Below are 22,526 nucleotides of genomic sequence, written 5' to 3'. Positions count from 1 at the left end.
TTCTTTTTCTTCTGGGGTTCTTTTTTCCTTTTCTCTTTTTTTCTCCTGGTTTTTTCCCCTTTTCTTTTCCTTTTTTTTTCCTCAGGATTTTTTTTCTCTTTCGGACATGAGGAGATAAAAAAAAGATCAGAGGTCCACAGTGGGAAAGCCGGCTGTGAATTCTGGGGCACGAGGGTTGTGGCAAAGGAGCAGAGGCGCCAATATATTCAGGTGGGGCCCAAGCCAGGCCAGTGTGGAGCTCAGGTCCAGGCAGGCAGCTAGACCAGGAAGACCAAGTCCATCAACCTCCCTCTGAGAGGGACATCCGGTGACAGGAATGTGCTGGAAACTCGCACATCAGGTGGCTCTCCTCCCGGGAGCTTGAAAAACAAACACTTTCTACCTGAAAAACGCCTGTAAACTGAGCAAACCATCCCTCCAGCATTAGCAGAACAATGGAAGAGAGAAGGATGCCAAACAATAGCCAGACCAGGTGTCGAGCAGAGTCCAGGAGTGGGAAGAGCCTGGACAAGCTGCAGATGGGCGAGCCGACCGGCGCACGAGATGGCGAAATGCGGACTTCGCTGGAGCGAGAGGGTCTGATCAGCCTCACCGTGGGATGGTAGAAAAACGTTCCTCTCAAGAGCGTTGAGGGAACACAGAGACGAGACAACGTCGGACATCCAGGCTGCGGTGAAGGACGTGGTGGCCGAAGCTCTACCGCACATGCGGTTGGCCCTGGACGGAGCTGAAAAGCGACTGGAGGCCCTGGAGGCGATGATCAAAGACCTGGAAAAGGCCTCAGTGGACCAGAGCAATTGGAGCGTTGCCCTGGAAACGGAGGTGGTGAGGCTGGCTGCAACACAAGGCAACCTGAGAGGAAAGGTTGAAGACCAAGTATCGGTTGAGGCGGCAGAACTTGCAAATCGTAGATATTCATAGAATTTACAGTGCAGAAGGAGGCCATTCGGCCCATCGAGTGTGCACCGGCTCTTGGAAAGAGCACCCTACCCAAGGTCAACACCTCCACCCTATCCCCATAACCCAGTAACACCACACAATACTAAGGGCAATTTTGGACACTATGGCAATTTATCATGGCCAATCCACCTAACCTGTGCATCTTTGGACTGTGGGAGGAAACCAGAGCGAGGAAACCCACGCACACATGGGGAGAATGTGCAGACTGCACACAGACAGTGACCCAAGCCAGGATTCGAACCTGGGACTCTGGAGCTGTGAAGCATTTGTGCTATCTACAATGCTACCGTGCTGCCCATTTGGAATCATGGGCCTACCGGAGGGACTCGAAGGTAGGGACCTCACAAAATACGTGGCCCCAATGCTGGGTAATCTGGTGGGAAGGGAGAGCTTCCCTAACCCACCTGAAATCGACAGAGCACATCTATCACGCCGACCAAACCCCAAAAGCTGGGGACCAGTCAAGGGCGATAATTTTGAAAATGCACCGGTACCCAGACCGGGAAGAATCCTGCACTGGACCAGGCAGCCCAATGACTGCAGCTGGGAAGGTCACATCATCCGGATATACAGGGACATTGGGGCTGACCTGGTCAAGCGCCAGGCCGCATTCAACAAAGAGAAAGCCGCGCTGTACAAGAACGGCTCAAGGTTCAGCATGCTGTACCCAGCCAAGCTCTGGGTCACATACCAAAACAGCACTTGTTCACCGTCCCTGCAGATGCAGGAAGGTTCATCACAGAGCATGGCCTGGAAAAGGGGCAGCAGGGGCAGTGATAAGATGCCTGCAGAACGTGACGTGAACAGCACAAGGTTTCAACGTAAGGGGGAAGGAAAATATAACTTCTCTTCCCCCCCCCCCCCCCCCCCCCCACCCATAGCTTGTACATCCAATGCCAGACCACTGCCACTGCGGCCGTTTTACGCAGGCGAGCATGGCCTCATTTTGCAAGGCAAAAGCAGTGAAATAGGGAAGGAGGACCCGAGTGCAGATAAGCATCGGATAAGATGGGGGAAAGAATGGGTAGGGAGCCCATGGAATGTGTGATTGGAGGAAATATAATAACTCCGGGGGGAGGGGGGACCACACTAGCAGGGTAGCCAGCTCCGGGAGTCGTGAGGAAAGAAGCCACAGCACGTTCCCAGCAAGGGGAAAGGACAGGGAAGGGGGGGGGGAAGGGAGGGGGGAGTACCGTAAGGGCCAAATAGGTGAGAAAAGATGGAGGGCATTAGACTGGCTACAGCTGGCCATACGTGACGACTTGGAACAAAATGGCGCTGCCAGCAGCCATTTGGATGGGTCACTGGACAAAGGGAAACCTCGGAGGGCAGGGGCCCGACCTCACGGGGAGAACAGTGACTGGGCAATTTTGGATGCCCCCCCCCCACCAACAAAGGGAAACACCGGAGGGCAGGGGCCTGACCTCACGGGGAGAACAGTGACCGGGGCAATTTTGGATGCCCCCCCCTAACAAAGGGAAACCCCGGAGGGCAGGGGTGCATCCACCAGGTAATTATAGCGGATCCCACAGGAGGGGGGGGGGACAAAAACCTCCACCAGGATAGTCACCTGGAACATTAGGGGACTTAACAGCCCAGTGAAAAGATCCAGGGTGGGATTCTCCATTTGCCAACGCTGAAATTGCGAAGCGCAATTGGACAGAACAGCTTCCGGATCCGAAATCGGGGTCGGAGCCGGTTTCATGCCAAGTCAGGATGCTCTGGCACCCCGAAAATAGCCTCAATGGGTCACTTGCCACGCGGGGTAAACGTGCAGTAGGCAGTTACACTCCGCACTGACATCTGAAAATGCATAAATCTGTTTAAAATGGATCCGAAAATTAGATTGTGTTGTACTCAAATTCTTTAAATGTTTTCACCAGGCAACGCAGACAGTAGTGGCAGACTGAGACACTCCAGAAGCACAGGAAGTGGGGAGAGGCTGTGAGGAGACACTTGTCATTGTGGGACCCAGTGACACTCAGACACACACAGACTGTACAGTACACATTCATATCACTATAAATCCACAAGCAGAATCTCAGTAAGAATCCACATCCTCTGTCCAGTCCTGTGTTGGGGGTTCAGTGGCTGTTTAGCTCACAGCGCTAATCCCTGGCTTTGAAAGCAGACCAAGGCAAGCCAGCAGCACGGTTCAATTCCCGTACCAGCCTCCCCGAACAGGTGCCGGAATGTGGCGACTAGGGGCTTTTCACAGTAACTTCATTTGAAGCCTACTCGTGACAATAAGCAATTTTCATTTCAGTGTTGGATATTTCAATCTGTGGCGACATTCCCGACAAGAGGAAAAGGCATTAACCAATAATTGGCTGAGAGCACTGCTATCCCGGGATGAACATACCAATGGACAGGGATCAGATTGAGAAACATCCCAACATGTCAGAGATTCAGGGCTGGAATCTGCAAACTGCTCATTCAGGATAGACCTGACTAGGAACCCAATCCCAAAACCGTCTCCAAGGGAATAGACATAATCCCCACTCTGGTTCAATGTGTGTTCCCTGTGTCTCAATCTGTTTTATAATAACTCTGACTTGTTTGTATTTAGTTGTTGCTGAGAATCATTGGCTTGTGTGTTATTCTGTTCAAAAATGATCTTGTTTTCTGGTTTAATCAAAGTTTTTCTATCTCCCGCAAGGAATGTTAAAACCTCCAACGTGAAGATCCAAAGAGGGAGAGTTTGGGACCAGGACTCCTGACCAGAGGGGACGGACTGAGATCTTCTCCAAGTCTGCACTTGAGTTTGTGTCTGTTTCTTACCCCGAGATTTAATTTCCTCTCTGGGACCCGATGTTTGGCTGGCTCTGGTGAACGCTGAACCGAGAGTCTGGAGTTTTAAACAGGTTTAAACCCGTTTAGTCGCCGGAACTTGAAAATCATAACAAACATGTTCACCCCCCAGGTGTGTGACAAACAGGATCCCCCACAGGAGGAAATTAAAAGTGTAAATGTGAAACTGTCTGAAGTCTTGTTAGAATCCAGGAATAATTCGCTTTCGGCTGTGCGACGAATGTGAGGGTTAAATTCCCCACGGCCATTTCAATTCAATTTCCTGGCATCTGGTTTGAGATTTCTCTCTCCCCAGCTTTCTTTTTTCTGGAGCCTGCTCTCTCCATGAAATAATCTCAAGTGAATGAAAAGATTGTTCCTGACATAGACCCACACCAGGGGCAGGAAAGGACATTACACATGGGAGAGGGGGCAGGAACTTCACACAGTAGGAATTACACGGGGCTGTTCACGGGGAGTTTGTAAAGAGGTGGGTGAGGTGGGCTGTTCGCTTCGGACAGGGAATTGGAAGAGGGGTGTTCACAGGGAGGGAATTAATGTCGACAGGGAAATGTCGCTTCGTGTTTGCTTGCAACGCTGAATGTAAACTATTAATTTACAGAGAGATACCGGGGCGCTGGAATGGTCCGGGAGTGGAACAATTGCGGATGCAAAATTGGTGCTTGTAATTTGCAGAGCACGAAGTAAAATAGCAGGGAGAGAATTACGTGGGTAAATGTTTGTGGGCCAAATTGTGCTAGGTGTGGTTGTAAATCGCAGGCAGAGTACTGAGGTATGCGGGGGAGGAGCAATTGTGCAGTGATGAAGCAAGGGAGAAAATAACGTTGGCTGGATATTTGCTGAGAGAAAAAACAGCAAACATGCGGAGACGACAAGTCCAAAGGCGTAAAAGGAGAGCATATGAGAAAACAACCATGAAAACACTGTTAAGTTCTGCTGTTAGTTTGCAAATCAGGGGAGAGCGCGAACGCAGTCCCCCACTACCACAAATTTTGCAGTCGAGTATCCCGCATTTGGGGACATCGCAGGCGTCAGCCTTCATACGGCGTAAGGGCGGAGTGGGAGACAACCTCCCTCCCGGACCCTGGATCCAAAACATATTCTCTATTTCTCTCTGTCTGAATGGACTCTGCTGGGCCTCACAGCCTCACTCCCAGGGGCATGCAGTCCAGCACGTCACGGTTTCCCTGTCCACGGTCAAACACTGTCCAAGACGGTGAGCTGAAAGGTCAGATTCCAGTACAACAATCTGTTCAGTTAAAGTATAACCGTCTGGACAGGGAAGGTATGGGTTAAAATCCCTCCGCTCGACGGCTGAGTAATTTGAGACCATTGCTTGGCAATCATTAAGAAGGGGAGGGAGACAATAAGATCAGAAAATAAGTGGCTCTGTTGCAGGATGAGTCCCGAGAAAATAATAACAGTTGAGATCGGTATTCTCACTTCCCTGTTTCTGGCTTGCACATGATGTCTGCCTCCAGTATCTGCCCCACAGACTACACCTTGGGCCTACTGGCCTTGACGCTGCTCCTTGTCCTGCTGGTTTCCCTCGTACAGCGTAAGGGTGGAGTGGGAGACAACCTCCCTCCCGGACCCAGTCCCCTACCCCTGATCGGCAACCTGCACCAACTGGACCTCAAGAGGCTGCATTGGTCTCTCATGCAGGTTAGTGAGAATCTTTCACTGAGGACTGCGGGGCACCGGGGATTTACCAGTTACACATCCCAAGGAGATGTGCTAGGGGTGGGTAGCGTAGGGGATGGGGCACTGAGATAAGGAAAGGACAGACCTTGAGATAAAGCATATCTTTGATGATTTTTAAGTGTGTGGCCTGTAATCTCAGAGTCTGTAATCATAGAGTCTGTGATCTGAGAGTCTGCGATCAGAGAGTCTGCGATCAGGGAGTCTGATCAGAGAGTCTGAGATCAGGGAGTCTGATCAGAGAGTCTGTGATCAGGGAGTCTGTGATCAGGGAGTCTGTGATTTGAGTCTGTGATCAGAGAGTCTGAGATCAGAGAGTCTGTGATCTGAGAGTCTGTGATATGTGCATCACTGTGATCGAAGTCTGTTGTCTGTGATCTGAGATTTTGTGATCTGAGATTTTGTGATTTGAGAGTCTCTGATCTGTGAGTTGTGGGCTGGAATTCTCCGAAATCCCGGCCAAGCGTTGATGCCGGGGTAAACACCGGAGTGGTGTACGCCAGCGTCAACCGGCCACCTGGCACAATCCATCGGTCTTCAGGGTGCTAGCACAGCGCCGGAGTGCTGCCCTGCATGGCCGCCTGGGGTTTGCGCACGCCTGTGAATGCTGTCTCCGTGCCAGCGCATGCCGCATCATTGCCGTCTCTGCACTGGGGCATGCGCGTGGTTGCCATCTCCGTGCCGGCGCAGAGCAACATGTCGAGTTCGGCCCGTCGCCCATGGAGAATCGCCATGGGGTCCATTTCAGCGGCCCCGACCAACGCCGTGGCGACCGCGCCGGGAGAATTGCGTCCTGGCGTCGGACCGGCGTGGCAGGAATTTCCCGCACCCCCAGCGATTCTCTGACCCGGCGCAGGCTCGGAGAATCCCGCCCGTGATCAGAGTCTCTTATTTGTGATCTGAAATTTCATGATCTGTGATCATCCGCTTTGCCGGCAGCGCACCCACGCTGGTCATTTTACCGATGGCATGGGATGGTCACAATGGGAAACTCCATTGGCTATCTGTCAGAATGGAGAATCCCACTACCTGCAGGAGTGCGCAGCGCCGGAAAATGGGACCGGCGGAATAGAGAATCCCGGCCCATATCAATTAATTGGTAAATATGTCCATTTGCTAGTTTAACACATCAAAACAGAGTTCAGATAATTAATTACACCAAGGGGAGAAGCCTCCTAACAATTGATAGCAACATTAAAGCTTCCTGAATTTATCTGAGTTACGCAGATAATTAATTACATTGAGGAGACAGAGATGAAAGAAGAAAGGTTGCGATTATACAGTGCTTGTCACGGCCACGCTCTCAGTGCTTCACAGCCAATGACGTGTATTCTGTCACTGTTGTCGGAAATCTAGCCGCCAATTTGCACAGCAGGATCCCACTGGCAGTAATGTGATAATCTGATTTCTGTGATGTTGATTGAGGGATAAAAGTTGAGCGGGACACCAGGGGTAACTCCCCTGCCCTTCAAAAGGCCAGAGTGCATCAGGAATTGAAAAAGGGCCTCTCAGTAAGTAAACCCAGAGAACCAAGGGGTTTGTTGGCTGGTTCCAATTAACTTGAAGACAAGTACGTTTAAAGCTGGCAGCTAAATTGTACCTTGTAGCATCGCTTCATTGAAGCCACTTGTCTCATTTTCACACTGCTGCTCGTGTTCCATTTTTCTTTTCCACATTTTAGAAACGTTCACGGGATGTGGGTGTCACTTCCTGGGCCAGCATTTGTTGCCCATTCCTCACTGCCCTTGAACTGAGTGGCTTGTTCAGCCATTACAGGGGGGCAGTTACATGTCAGCCGCATTGCTGTGTGAATCTGGGGTCACATGCAGGCCAGACCGGGTAAGGACCAGATTTCCTTCCCTAAAGGTTTTTCACGACAAACAACTCATCGTCATCGCTGGACTTGTAATTCTGGATTTTTATTGAATTCAAATCTAGTTGTGGTGGGATTAGAACCCGGGTCCTCGGAACATTTTCCCTGGGTCTCTGGATTACTCATCCAGTGACAATACCACAATGCCACTGCCTCTCCAGTACGTTGGAGTCTGGATGTTACCAGGACCTGTCACCCAGCAAAATTGTTTGGCTTGCTTAGTGACTGATCCATCCGTCAAAAATTAAATTCCAGTCGGTTCACAAGGATTATCGCTGCACCGGAGCTGATTTGTGATATTAAGGAGGTTGAGGTGACTTAACGCCCAAAAAACAGAGTCCTGTTTTGGGCACATACAGCAGGGTGTTTCTAGGTGCCTGCAGCGCCAAGAACGACCCCTCTATCAAACTAGACAGTTTTTTTAGCCTTGGTAGGGAACGCCGCACTTACCTCACTTCCTGCACTGACGATGATTCTGAGGCGTTAACTTTCACCAGATTAAGGGGCTGAGTTTTGAGGCTCAATTAGTTGTTTGTTTCCTCTCTGTTTTTCCCACGACTCGTTCTTCACTGAAGCTCACGAGAAAGGAAAATTCAACCTAATTAAAGCTCTCTCTCTCTCTCCTTTAGCTCTCAGAGAAATACGGAAGTGTATTTTCAGTGGCGATTGGGCCACAGAAGGCAGTGGTGCTGGCGGGCTATGACACGGTGAAAGATGCTCTTGTGGACCACGCTGATCAATTCGCCGGGAGGCCACACATTCCAATCATTGGCGATTATTCGTTCCGACGTGGTAATTGTCATTTGTGTAATGATATGTATATCGGTACGCCAGTGAAGGATTAATTATTACATCTCAGTGTAATTCAACACTAGAGGGCACCACCAGTTCCCAGTATATATATCAGACCTCAGGGTAGTTTGCAAAGGAGAAGTATTGATCACAGCACGAGGAGTAGTTTCGATCAGAGAGAGAGTTAACACGAGATCAAAATTAGTTAATACCAGATTATAGATTACTGTTTAACAGATTCAACCTTACTTTATTAGTAGTTATAGCTCAGTGGTGTGCATGAACTTTATTTAATTAATCGTTATTCAATAAATTAGTTTTGCTTCAATCTAAAGATTGGTGGTTTCGTTATCATCAACTCATCAGACCTTTCTGGATCACAAGGCAAAGAATAACAACATATTACCACAAAGTGGAATATAACAATTTGAACCTGTGTTTTTCTTGCGTTGCTTCCTCGGCTCAAGCAGTCTGTCGCATCGCAGATATCAAAGTGGGGTGGAATACTGCAGAATTGAGCGATGGCTCATTGACCACCTTCTCTCTCAGCTCGGTAATAGCCAAGGGCTGGATGTTACTGTTCCCCAAGAATTTAGCTGGGGGAGAGGGGGGGGGGGGGGGGGGGGGGGGTGGAAGGGTAACCTAAAATATGCCAGGTGGGTATCCCAGCACCTTCCTGCCCACCCGTTCCTAGCCCTCATAATACAGGAGATGTGGTGAGGCATCCCCTAGCGTGCTGGAACTTTGACCTATTGAGGCCTGTAATTGGCCAATTATTCTCCAATTAAGGGCAATTCAAACTTCCTTCAGTGACCATTGGATAGTGATGGGGAGGGGAGAGAAGAGAAGGCCTTGTTCTTAACATAACTGGTTAAAAGGTGGGAACGGATGGGGAGAGGGTATTCCACCGCATTGGCGGCACACACTCCCTCCCACCCAAGGTGTTACCCTGCCACTAGATCATTTGGGCATACTGAATTCTCCCTCAGTGTACCTGAACAGGTGCCGGAATTGGTGACTAGGGGCTTTTCACAGAAACTTCATTGCAGTGCGAATGTCAGCCTCCTTGTGACAATAAAGATTATTATTATTATATGAATTAAAATGATTTGCATTTACATACACTCCCATTCTATGTACTATTTGATCAGCTGCTGTTGTGCCACTCCTAGGTATTATATTCAGCGACGGGAAGCAATGGCAGGACACACGAAGGTTTGTGATATCAAAACTCCGTGACTTTGGGATGGGCAAGAAATCCATTGAAGACAAGATTGCTGAAGAGGTCAACTTGCTTGTGAACATCCTTGAGAGCTATAAAGGTGAGCACTTTGTGTGTCATGCTCGTGAAGTGTTGATATTAATTATTCATTCGAAATTCTCATCTAGGGGTGGCATGGTAGCGCAGTGGTTATCACTGCTGCCTATGGCGCTGAGGACCCAGGTTCATTTCCGGCACCAGGTTACTGTCCGTGTGGAGTTTGCACATTCTCCCCATGTCTGCGTGGGTTTCACGATGTGCGGGTTAGGTGGATTGTCCACACTATATTGCCCCTTAATTGGAAAAAAAGAATTGGGTCACTAAGTTTAAGAGAAAAATAAATAAATTCTCATCTGCACAAATGAGTCTCACTGGAATCATAGAAATCATACAATCACAGAAGTTACAGTGCAGAAGGAGGCCATTTGGCACCACGAGTCTGCACCAGCTCTTGGAAGGAGCACCTTACCCAAGCCTACACCTCCACCCTATCCCCAAAACCCATTAACCCAGTGACCCCACCCAATACTAAGGGTAATTTTGGATACTAAGGGCAATTTAGCATTGCCAATCCACCTAACCTGCACATCTTTGGACTGTGGGAGGAAACCGGAGCACCCGGAGGAAACCCACGCAGACACGGGGAGAACGTGCAGACTCCGCACAGACAGTGACCCAAGCCGGGAATCGAACCTGGGTCCCTGGAGCTGTGAAGCAAATGTTACTCATCACTATGCTAACGTGCTGCCCGAATGCAACAGAACTTCCTCAAACTGCATTGAGACAGTTAAATTGGTGCAGTCAAACTTTTAAAAAAATTATGATTATTAAGGTATCGATAAATAAACATCAAACAAAACCACAACCTGGATGAAAAAAGATAACCAACACGTAACAAGCAGGAGAACGGATGACAACTCAATAAACAGCCAACAACCGCACCCCAGCCTCCCTCCAATACCCCTCACCCTCCCTCCTATACCCCACCCCCTCCCTCCTATACCCCCACACTCCCTCCCATACCCCACACCCTCCCTCCTATACCCCACACCCTCCCTCCCACACCCTCCCTCCTATACCCCCCACCCTCCCTCCCATACCCCCTGCCGACCCCCCCCCCACTCCCCCCCCCCATCCCCGCCGTTCCCCTGTTGACTTAATTGTCCTGGAAGTATTCAATGAACGATTTCCATCTCTGGGCGAACCCTTCCATCATCCCTCTTTCGACTAATTTTGTTAATCTAAGGAAATCCGTGAGGTCGCTCACCCATAGGCCTGGTTTCGGAGGCTCCAAGCTCCTCCATGGAACAAGATCCGTCTCCGGGCTACCAGAGAGGCAAAGGCCAGGATGTCGGCCTCTTAACGCCCCCTGGACTCCCGGGTCATCTGACACTCCAAACACTACCAACTCTGGACTCGGAACCTCCTTCACCTCAGTACCTCTGACATCCCGTCAGCGAACTCTCGCCAAAATTCCTGCAGCTTCGTTCGTGTGTGAACATGATTCGGGGGCCCCCCTGCACACCATACACACCTATCCTCCACCCCCTCAAAGAATGTACTCATTCTGGACACCGTCATATGCGCTCGATGGACTGAATTGAACAATAAATTGAGTGATACTCGGAATGGCAGACTCAGAGGACCCATTCACCCTCCCATAATCCAGCCTCCAGCTGGTCTGGCACCTCCCCTGCAGGAGGCACCGGCACGGGCCCCAGCACCCCCTCGCCCCTCGGGGTGCCCAATGGCCCCCGGGCCTCTCCATGGGATGGGGGTGTGAGCAGAGCCATCCCCCAAGGCCCCCCATGCTACCTGGCCCTGCCAGTCCTGGAGGCCTGCACTGGTATCGACCAGGGTCTGAACGTTAGCGGCCATGGAGCTCAGGGAGTGGGCCATCCCTGCGACACCGGCCAGCACCTGGGCAATGGCGTGATGCTCTCAGCCATGGCCTGCTGGGACTGGCCATGGCCTGCTGAGACTGGGCCACACTGAGGAGCACCACTGCAATCTGCAGCTGACTTTGGCACATGGCTGCCTGTGAGTGGGCAGCCATGTCCTAGACCATGGCCCCGCCTGCACAGGTAGCCCCAGGCCTTGCATAACCTGACCCATGTCCGACATCTTTGCCCCCAGTGCCTCCACCGCGGACGACATCTATACGGTCTCGGCCTGGGTGGCACGCATGACCATCACAGCTCCCTACTCCTGCAGGTGGTTGGACACCCCCACCTGCGACTGCAGGTGCTGGAAGCCGGCCGTCATCCACTCCTGTAGTCCCTGGGTCTCTGACTGCACCGGAACTATGGGTGAGAGTGGATAGTCCAGGAACCTGGGGCCCCTATGGGCAGCAGCTGGATGTTGGGGCCGGACTGCCCTCCGACCGTCTGGCCCCTCGGCTGCTACTACCTCCACCTGCTGTGCCGGAACGGCTGTGTGGTGCGCAACCGTAAGTGTCCCAGAAGCCTCCTCAATAAAGAGCCCAGCTGAGGTGATAGCCTCCTAGATGGTTGAGGGTTTAGGAGACAGCAGTGGCGCAAAGTCGATGTCCTGATTGGACCCGTAATCCGGGGTCTCCTGTGTCGCGGTGTGCGGTGTGTCGTCCCCTGTGTCGTGGTGCGCTGTGTGTCTGTCTCCGGTGTCGTGGTGCACTGTGTGCCTGTCCCCTGTGTCGTGGTGCGCTGTGTGCCTGTCCCCTGTGTCGTGGTGCGCTGTGTGCCTGTCCCCTGTGTCGTGGTGTGCTGTGTGTCTGTCTCCGGTGTCGTGGTGTGCTGTGTGTCTGTCTCCTGTGTCGTTGTGTGCTGTGTGTCTGTCCCCTGTGTCGTGGTGTGCTATGTGTCTGTCTCCTGTGTCGTGGTGTGCTGTGTGTCTGTCTCCGGTGTCGTGGTGCGCTGTGTGTAGTCCCCTGTGTCGTGGTGTGCTGTGTGTCTGTCTCCTGTGTCGTGGTGTGCTGTGTGTCTGTCTCCTGTGTCGTGGTGTGCTGTGTGCCGTCCCCTCTGTTTCCGTCCCCTGGGTCGTGGTTTCCTGGCTCGACTCGGCCGGATGGCTGTTGTTACAGCTGCTCTCCCTGTCGGTGCTTGGGGGGCACTGGCCCTGGCTAGGGGCAGTGGACGTCGAGACCATCGCTGGCTGGTCCTGCAAGACACAAGACAGCATGTATGGTGAGACACGGACTTGGGGTGAGGCGTGAGGTGGTGAGGGGGTGCGGTGAAGGGGGTGGGGTGAGGGGGTGGGGTGAGGGGGGTGGTGGGGGTTGGGGGTGAGGAGGGTGTGGTGAGGGGGGTTGGGGGTGAGCACACGTGCTGTGAGGGGCAGCATACACGCAGGGGGTTCTCACTTGGTGGCGCGCCTCTGACCTCATCATCGGCTCCTCTGGCCCACCAACAATGCCCAGCGCCCTCTGCCCAGCCACAGTGAGGGGACTCAGTTCTGGTGGTTCCCCCTGCGGTCTTCTCCCGCTCCCAGCGGTTATGCACAGACTTTTCCTGGGGGTGGGGGGGGGGGAAACACAAACAGCAGCAATGTTAGACCGTCCGACGCATGCAACCGGTCATGATATGCAAACATGCAGCTTATGAACACATAGAATAGGACACGACCAATGAGCAGTCAGGACACTCAGGGGTGGTATCTCACTATAAAAGGGATGAGGCACTCACACCCCGCCTCTTTCCACAGACCAACATCTACAGAGTGAGACAGGGTGTATCCTCAGCATCACACCCCAGCACGTGGCTTAGAGCAAGGCTGGTTCAGTTAGACTGAGTTATACATTTAGATTAGCAGAGAGTCAAACACATTGAGAACTGAGCTAACAGTTCAATAAAACACATTGAACTCACTTCAAAGTCTGAAGCATCTTTTACTCAAAAAAGTGGCAGCTTGTGTTATTCCAAATTACAGAACACAACACCGCCCAGGGGTGTGGTCTCTGATGGCCAAAGTGCACAGGGCACCCGGCCATTGTCACTGCCATGGGTGGGTGCAGCCATGGGTTAGGGTGGGGGTCCGACCGACACCCTGAGGGGAGAGGGGGGTCACATGTGTGTGGAGGGTAGGGAGGTTGGTGTCAGTGGCACAGTGCTGGGTACGCACCCTAGCTGCCCTGAGGGGTCCGGCACTGGTCTGCAGTCCGGGCCACCTCACTGCCGGCGGCTGTCACCTCTGCCCAGGCACGCCGAACAATGGCACCTGCTGTCCTGCATCCCGGCCCGAGGTACAATCCCAGCCTCCTCTCCTCCATCGTGTTCAGGAGAGTGTCCAGCTCGCCGTCCCTAAATCACGGGGCCGCTCGTCTGGCGGCCATCTTGCCTGCAACGCTGAGTGTGGGGGAGAGAATGTTTTTTTTTTTTTAAATAATTTTTATTGAGAAATTTTGATTTTATACAACATTGACGCACCTTAGTAAAATACCGAAAATAACAATAATATTAACAATCATATACATTCGCCCCATCCCCATGAACAACCCAGCATTTTAACAACAACGCATATTAACACACTATAAAGTTACAGAATAAACACTACAATAATGCATCCCCCCCCCCCCCCCGGGTTGCTGCTGCTATTGACCCAGTTACCTATCTCTGAGCCAGGAAGTCCACAAAAGGCTGCCATCGTTTATAGAACCCTTGTATTGATCCTCTCAGGGCAAATTTGACCTTTTCCAATTTTATAAATCCCGCCATGTCACTGATCCAGGTCTCCACACTTGGGGGCCTTGCATCCTTCCATTGTAACAGAATCCTTCGACGGGCTACTAGGGACGCAAAGGCCAGGACACCGGCCTCTTTCGCCTCCTGCACTCCCGGCTCTACCGCAACTCCAAAAATCGCGAGTCCCCACCCTGGTTTGACCCTGGATCCAACCACCCTCGACACCGTCCCCGCCACCCCCTTCCAGAATTCTTCCAGTGCTGGGCATGCCCAGAACATATGGGCGTGGTTCGCAGGACTCCCCGAACATCTGGTGCACCTGTCCTCACCCCCGAAGAACCTACTCATCCTAGTCCCGGACATGTGGGCCCGGTGCAGCACCTTAAATTGGATGAGACTAAGCCTCGCACATGAGGATGAAGAGTTGACTCTCTCCAAGGCATCCGCCCAAGTCCCGTCCTCTATCTGCTCCCCGAGTTCCTCCTCCCATTTAGCCTTCAGCTCCTCCACTGACGACTCCTCCACCTCCTGCATTACCTTATAGATGTCAGACACCTCCCCTCTCCTACCCACACCCCCGAAAGCACTCTGTCCATCGCCCCCTGCGAGGGCAGCAAAGGGAATCCCTCTACCTGTCGCCTAGCAAACGCCTTTACCTGCAGGTATCTGAACATGTTCCCCTGGGGAAGGCCAAATTTATCTTGCAGTTCCCCCAGGCCCGCAAACCTCCCGCCAATAAACAGGTCCCTCAATTTGCTGATGCCCGCCCTTTGCCACCCCCTGAATCCCCCATCCGTGTTCCCCGGGATGAACCGATGGTTGCCACCCAGTGGAGCCTCCATCGAGCCCCCTGTTTCCCCCCGATGCCGTCTCCATTGTTCCCAGATTCTTAGGGTCGCCGCCACCACCGGGCTCGTGGTAAAGCTCTTAGGGGAGAGCGGCAACGGTGCCGTTACCATGGCACCCAGGCTCGTACCTCTACATGACACCATCTCCATTCTTTTCCACGCAGCCCCTCCCCCCTCCTTCACCCATTTACGCACCATTGACACATTGGCTGCCCAATAGTACCCCAGAAGGTTGGGCAGTGCCAGCCCACCTCCATCCCTTCCTCGCTCCAGGAACACCCTCCTCACTCTCGGAGTCCCATGTGCCCACACAAAACTCAGAATACTGCTAGTCACTCTCCTAAAGAAGGCCCTGGGGATAAATATGGGCAGGCACTGAAAAAGGAACAAGAACCTCGGAAGCACTGTCATTTTGACGGACTGCACCCTCCCCGCCAACGACAATGGCAGCATGTCCCACCTCCTGAACTCCTCCTCCATCTGATCTACCAGCCTGGTAAAGTTATGCTTGTGGAGAGTCCCCCAGTCCCTGGCCACTTGCACCCCCAGGTACCTAAAGCTCTCCCCTGCCCGCCTAAGCGGGAGCGTACCAATTCCTTCCTCCTGGTCTCCAGGGTGCACCACAACACCTTCGCTCTTGCCTAAGTTTAATTTATAACCTGAGAAGGTCCCAAACTCGGCTAGTAACTCCATCACTCCCGGCATCCCTCCCACCGGGTCCGCCACATACAGTAACAGGTCGTCGGCATACAACGACACCCTATGTTCCTCTCCACCTCGCACCAAGCCTCTCCACCTCTCTGAATCTCTCAATGCCATCGCCAGCGGCTCGATTGCGAGTGCAAACAACAAGGGGGACAAGGGGCAACCCTGCCTGGTCCCTCGGTAAAGCCGGAAGTACTCCGACCTCCTCCTATTCGTAGCCACGCACGCCATCGGGGCCTCATATAACAGCCTTACCCATCTAATGAATCCTTCACCAAATCCAAACCTCCCCAACACCTCCCATAGGTACCCCCACTCCACTCTATCGAAGGCCTTCTCCGCATCCAGTGCCACCACTATCTCTGCCTCCCCCTCAATCGCCGGCATCATAATGACATTCAGCAATCTCCGCACATTCGTGTTCAGCTGCCTTCCCTTCACAAAACCTGTCTGGTCCTCGTGCACAACCCCTGGCACACAGTCCTCTATCCTGGTGGCCAGGATTTTTGCCAGCACCTTAGCGTCCACGTTGAGGAGAGATATGGGCCTGTATGAACCACACTGCTGGGGGTCCTTGTCCTTCTTTAAAATTAACGAGATCAGCGCCCGTGACATCGTCGGGGGCAAAGTCCCCCCCTCCCACGCTTCATTGAGTGTTCGCACCAGCAAGGGGCCCACTAGATCCACAAACTTTTTATAAAATTCCACCGGGAACCCATCCGGCCCCGGTGCCTTCCCTGACTGCATCTGCCCGATCCCCTTAACTAGCTCCTCCAGCTCAATCGGCGTACCCAACCCCTCCACCTTCTCCTCCTGCACCTTCGGGAAAGAAAGCCCGTCAAGGAACCTCTCCATTCCCCTCCTCTCCCCCGTTGGCTCCGACCGGTACAGTTCCCCGTAAAAATCCTTGAAGACCTCATTCACCTCTACCCCCTTCCGCACCACATTCCCACTCTTATCTCTCACTCCAGCAATCTCCTTAGCCGCATCCCGCTTACGCAGCTGATGAGCCAGCATCCTACTCGCCTTTTCACCATGTTCGTACACTGCCCCTTGTGCCTTCCTCCACTGTGCCTCCGCCTTTCTAGTGGTCAGCAAATCAAATTTAGCCTGCAGGCTGCGCCTCTCTCCCAACAGTCCCTCCTCTGGTGCCTCTGCATACCTCCTGTCCACCTCCAGCATCTTTCCCACCAGTCTATCCCTCTCACTCCTCTCGCTCCTCTCCCTGTGTGCCCAGATGGATATCAGCTCCCCACGAATTACTGCCTTCAGGGCTTCCCAGACCATCCCCACCTGAACCTCCCCCGTATCATTCACCTCAAGGTACCCCTCAATACTTGCCCGGACCCTCCTACACACCTCCTCCTCCGCCAACAACCCCACATCCAACCGCCACAACGGACGTTGGTCTCGCACCTCTCCCATCTCCAACTCTATCCAATGCGGAGCGTGGTCGGAGATTGCAATGGCCGAATACTTGGCCTTCTCCACTCTCGGAATCAGTCCCCTACTCACCACGAAGAAATCTATCCGAGAGTAGACCCTATGTACGTGGGAGAAGAAAGAGTACTCGCGTGCCCTCGGCCTTACAAACCTCCATGGATCCACCCCACCCATCTGGTCCATAAACCCTCTCAGTACCTTGGCCGCCGCCGGCCTCCTACCCGTCCTAGAGCTGGACCGATCCAGTGAAGGATCCAACACCGTATTAAAGTCCCCCCCTATGATCAGACCTCCCGCCTCCAGATCCAGGATCCGTCCCAACATACGCCTCATAAAGCCCGCATCGTCCCAATTTGGGGCATACACACTAGCCAGTACCACCTTCTCTCCTTGTAGCCTGCCCCTAACCATCACATACCTACCCCCCTTATCCGCCACCACCTCCGATGCCTCAAACAACACATTTTTCCCCACCAGAATCGCCACTCCCCGGTTCCTCACATCCAACCCCGAGTGGAAAACCTGCCCCACCCATCCCTTCCTCAGGCGGACCTGGTCCGCCACCCTCAGGTGGGTCTCCTGAAGCATTGCCACATCCGCCTTTAGCCCCTTCAGGTGAGCCAGTACCCTCGACCGCTTCACCGGCCCATTCAACCCTCTCACATTCCAGGTGACCAACCGGATCAGAGGGCGTCCCGCCCCCCTCCCCCGTCGGCTAGCCATAGCCCGTTGACTGCCCGCCCCAGGCCAGCGCCCCCTGCTCGACCCCGTCCCCATAGCGACAACCCCTCACCTCTGTCCCCCCAGCCCCCACCAGCTCCTTCTTGACCCTACCAGCAGCAACCCGGTATTCCCCTTTCCACCCCTCCCTTCCCGCCCAGGCTAGGAACCCTCCCAGCCGCGAACCGTCCTCCATTGTACTTCCGTGAGTCAGCTAACTTCTGCTGACCCCGGAAACTCCCGCCAATAGCCCGACCCCTCCCGAAGTGGGATCATCCCCCAATCTATCCCTCCTACTGGCACCGCTCCAGCGCGGGGAAGAACCAGTTAAGGCCCCGCCTCCCCCGTCACCATCTCCACCCCCCAGCCCCGCAGCACGGGAAACCAGAGGAAAGCCCGCGCTTTCGCACTGCCCCACCACACCCTTCTGACGCAGCTCCCAAATATCAGCCCCCCTCCATACCCCCACTCTGACATAGAATACAACATACCCCCCCGACCCTCCCCTCAAGATACACAGCCCAGACAATGTCCCACAGCACAAAAACAAAAACATAGCAGAACAACCCCTCCGTAAATAACCATATCAAAATAGCAAAAGTACTAAAACAAGAGGAAAACAACAGAAGAAAAAGAGAACACAGCAACAGCAGAATCCAGCACTAATATCTTACAGCCGACCTCGCAACCCCCAACCCCTAGTTCAAGTCCAGTTTCTCCGTCCGCACGAAGGCCCACGCCTCCTCCGGGGAATCGAAATAATGATGCCGGTCCAAATACGTTACCCACAGGCGCGCGGGCGGCAACATTCCGAACTTTATCTTTTTTCTATAAAGCACCTCTTTCGTCCGATTAAATCCAGACCGCCGCTTAGCCACCTCCGCACTCCAGTCCTGGTAGATCCGCACTACCCCATTCTCCCAATTGCTGCTCTTCACCTTCTTGGCCCAGCGCAGCACGCACTCCCGATCACTGAACCGGTGGAACCTCACCAGCACCGCACGCGGGGGTTCATCTTCCTTGGGCCTCCTGGCCAGCACCCTGTGCGCTCCCTCCAGCTCCAAGGGCAGATGGAGAGATCCGGCCCCCACTAGCGAATTCAGCATTACAGCCACATAGGCTGTCAGGTCCGATCCCTCCAGCCCCTCTGCAAGGCCCAAGATCCGCAGGTTTTTCCGCCTCATGCGGTGATCCAGCTCCTCAAAGCATTCCTGCCACTTCTTGTGGAGTGCTTCGTGCCCCTCCACCTTACTCACGAGGACCACGGCCTCCTCCTCTCGTTCAATGGCCTGCGTCTGCAACTTCTTGATGGCAGCACCCTGGGTGGACTGAATCTCTGACAGCCTTCTGTTCGTTTCCTGCAGAGAGCTCAGTACTTCATCCTTGAATTCTTTAAAGCAGCGCAGGAGATCAGTTTGTTGTTCCTGGGCCCAGAGTCTCCATTCCTCTGGAGCTCTGTCGGCGGCCATCTTGGATCCCTTCCCCCGTTTTTTCTGAGGAGCTGCTGCTGTTTTTTCCCCCTTTCCACTCCGAGTTCGAGTCATGGACTGCAGGGAAAGTCGTTCAGCACACCTTCCCCCACCGGGAGACGTCGAAAAATTTCCCTTTTGGGCTCTCAAAAGAGCCGAAGAATCTCTTTAAAACGGGAGCTTCCAAATGTGTGGCTTACTGATCCATCACAGCCACCGGAAGTCGGGGGAGAGAATGTTAATCAGCAATCAATGGCGCAACCCGTGTATCGGCGGCCCTCCCTTGGGCGCTTCCCATCACGCCCATGCTAGCACCTTGTGGGCCGTTTAATTGCTCCTCCTGGAGGCCCGATGACGTGTCATGAAACTCCATCGTTTACACGACATGTCAACACTTAGCCTCATTATTGGAGAATCCAGCCCCAAATCTCCAAACCTCTCAATCCCCACCCACCGCCAACCCTATAAACCCCCATCCAGTTCCACCGGAACGAACATGTGGCTGCCACAGGATCAGGGCCCAAACTGAGGCCCCCTGAAGCCTCATGTGCTGTCTCCACACCCTCAGGGCTGCCATTACTTCCGGACTTGTGGAGCATCTGACCAGAGGGAACAGCAGAGGCAGCATCAAAAGCACTCGCAAACTAGTACCCTTACAAGAGGCTGCCTCCATCCATTCTCAAACCGACCCCTTCCCCACTACCCACTTTCTTACCATGGCTATATTTACCGCCCAATAATAATTTATCAAATTTGGCAGGCCTTCGCCCATGCTCCGACAACGCTTTCTTTTCCGAGGGGCCTTCCCCACGCAGACATATCCCAATATCAATGTTATCCATCTTGAAAAAGGTCTTGGAGATAAAAATTGGGAGGTTCTGGAATACAAACAAAAACCTCGGGCGCACAGTCATCCTTAGACTGCACCCGCTCCGCCAATGACAACGGAAGCACATCCCACCTTTTCAATTTGCCCCTCATTTCCTCCACCAACTGAGTCAGATTCAACTTGTGTAGTTGCTCCCACCCCCACACCACCTGAATATCTAAAACTCTCCCCCAGCACCTTAAATGTCAACTTGCCCAATCTCCTCTCCTGCCCCCTCGCCTGAATCGGAAAGTCTTCACTCTTCCCCATGTTTAGTTTAAAACCAACCGAATTTCACCAAAATGTCCATGACATCCCCGATGCTTTCCACTTTCTCCAATATATCCATTGGCAGGTCGTCTGCATGTAGGGGCACCCTGTGCTTTTCAGGATGCCACAGTGGCGCCGTGGTTAGCACTGCTGCCGATGGCACCGAGGACACTGGTTCAATCCTGGCCCCGGGTCACTGCCTGTGTGGAGTTTGCACATTCGCCGGTTAAGTTGATGCAGTCAAACTTTTATCTTGTCGACCCTCTGCAGGATGCCAACAGGTCCTAACAAAGGAATATTTTTAAGGCAGAGGAAGTTTCGATTGCGCATCATTACGGCCCCGTGAGGAGGGGTAGAAAATGGCTTCCCTGGACTACCGCTCCAGGTCTTACTGTAACAGAGGGTAGAGAGAGTTTATAATGCTGGCTATATTATCTGAATGCTGAAATTTTCCATCCACTCCCGCCAGCAGGATCTGCCGGTCCTGCCAACAACCGCCCCCCACTCCCGCCGCAACCGCCCCCCCACCCCTATCTTTCCCGCCCCTCCCCCCGCCCCACCAAGTGAACGTGAACTCCTCAGTGATGGAGGGCACAACCAACGGGTAAACCCATTGAAGGATTTCTGATTTTGTTTATTGTCACGTGTACCGAGATATAGTGAAAAGTCTTTTCCTGCAAGCAGCTCAACGGATCATTAAGTACATGAAAAGAAAAGGAAAATACATAATAGGGCAACACAAGGTATACAATGTAACTACATAAACACCGGCATCGGATGAAGCATACAGGGTGTGGTAGTCGGCATTAGGGAACTGATCCCCTTCCCAGGTGGATCAGTTCTCCCATTAGTCCCATCTAGGGGTGATGAAGCTACCGAAGAAGCCGAAGTGACGCTCCTGGAGTCACGGATGCCCGAGCCGGTGCCTGCAGCACCGCCGAAATTGCGACGTTCACAGAGGACGACCAGGGTTAATTGCTTCATTTTGATATGTACATGTAAATAAATACTGTAAATAGTTTTGTAACAAGTTTGACAATACCAGGTTAAAGTCCAACTGGTTTGTTTCAAACACTGCTCCTTCCTCACATGAAACCTGAGGTGCTCCGAAAGCTAGTGTTTGAAACAAACCTGTTGGACTTTAACCTGGTGTTGTAAGACTTCTTACTTTGCTCACCGCAGACCAACGTCGGCACCTCCACATCATGTCATCATGTAAATAGTTGTGACATGTAACAAGGCAAAACACTGTACCACCGGGTAGCGCCATAACCTCAACCTCTACCACTGTATAACACGAGACCACCACCCCCACCAGACTCTTTTATAAACAGGGGGTGAATGTGGTAGTCAGCATTAGGGTATTACGGTACCCAGGTTGAGGCTGTAAGACCATTGGTGTGGGAGGTACCTGAATCAGTAAGATCATTGGTGAAGCCTGCCTGCTGGTTCCGCCCAGTAAGGCAGAGTATAAGAGTCTGTGTCTCCCCAGCTGCAGCATTCTGTACCTGCGCTGCTGGGGGAAACATCTAGTCCAATAAAGCCTTCAATTGTACTCCAATCTCGCATCTGGAGTCATTGATCGTGCATTACAGGGTGTAGTGTTAATGAGGTCAGTCCATAAGAGGGTCGTTTAGGAGTCTGGTAACAGCGGAGAAGAAACTGTTTTTGAGTCTGTTCGTGCGTGTTCTCAGACTTGTGTATCTCCTGCCCGATGGAAGAAGTTGGGAGAGTGAGTGAGCCGGGTGGGAAGGGTCTTTGATTATGCTGCCCGATTTCCCAGGTAGCGGGAGGTATAGATGGAGTCAATGGATGTGAGGCAGGTTTGTGTGATGGACTGGGCTGTGTTCACGACTCTCAGACTTTTATTGCAGTCCTGGGCCGAGCAGTTGCCATACCAGACTGCGATGCAGCCAGATAGGATGCTTCTATGGTGCATATATAAAAATTGGTAAGAGTTAACGTGGGCATGCTGAATTACCTAAGTTTCCTAAGGAGGTAGAGGCGCTGTTGTGCGTTCTTGGTGGTAGCGTCGACATGGATGGACCGGGACAGATCTTTGGAGATGTGTACCCCAGGGAATTTGAAACTCCCCGAGGAATTTGAAACTGTTAACCATCTCCACCTCGGCCCTGTTGATGCTGATGGGG

At 52.7% G+C, this 22,526-nt stretch overlaps 1 protein-coding gene and 1 pseudogene across 2 annotated transcripts in view; one reads left to right on the top strand and one right to left on the bottom strand.

Annotated features, from left to right (window-relative positions):
* Window positions 1-4,723: 4,723 nt before the first annotated feature.
* On the bottom strand, window positions 4,724-4,900 carry LOC119976861 (annotated as a pseudogene).
* The window catches only part of LOC119976164 (cytochrome P450 2K1-like), a 43,717-nt gene continuing 26,023 nt past the window's right edge, over window positions 4,833-22,526 (top strand). For both annotated transcript variants that reach the window (XM_038816393.1, XM_038816392.1), the window contains exons 1-3: window positions 4,833-5,436; window positions 7,975-8,137; window positions 9,310-9,459. In XM_038816393.1, the coding sequence (XP_038672321.1) occupies window positions 5,236-5,436; window positions 7,975-8,137; window positions 9,310-9,459 (514 nt within the window). In that variant the 5' untranslated portion in view covers window positions 4,833-5,235. The remainder of the gene's footprint in view (window positions 5,437-7,974; window positions 8,138-9,309; window positions 9,460-22,526) is intronic.

Source organism: Scyliorhinus canicula, chromosome 13 (genome assembly GCF_902713615.1).
Source record: "Scyliorhinus canicula chromosome 13, sScyCan1.1, whole genome shotgun sequence".
NCBI lineage: Eukaryota > Metazoa > Chordata > Chondrichthyes > Carcharhiniformes > Scyliorhinidae > Scyliorhinus > Scyliorhinus canicula.
The sequence above is the reverse complement of the archived record's forward strand: the minus strand, read 5'-3'. Positions and strand labels throughout refer to the sequence as shown.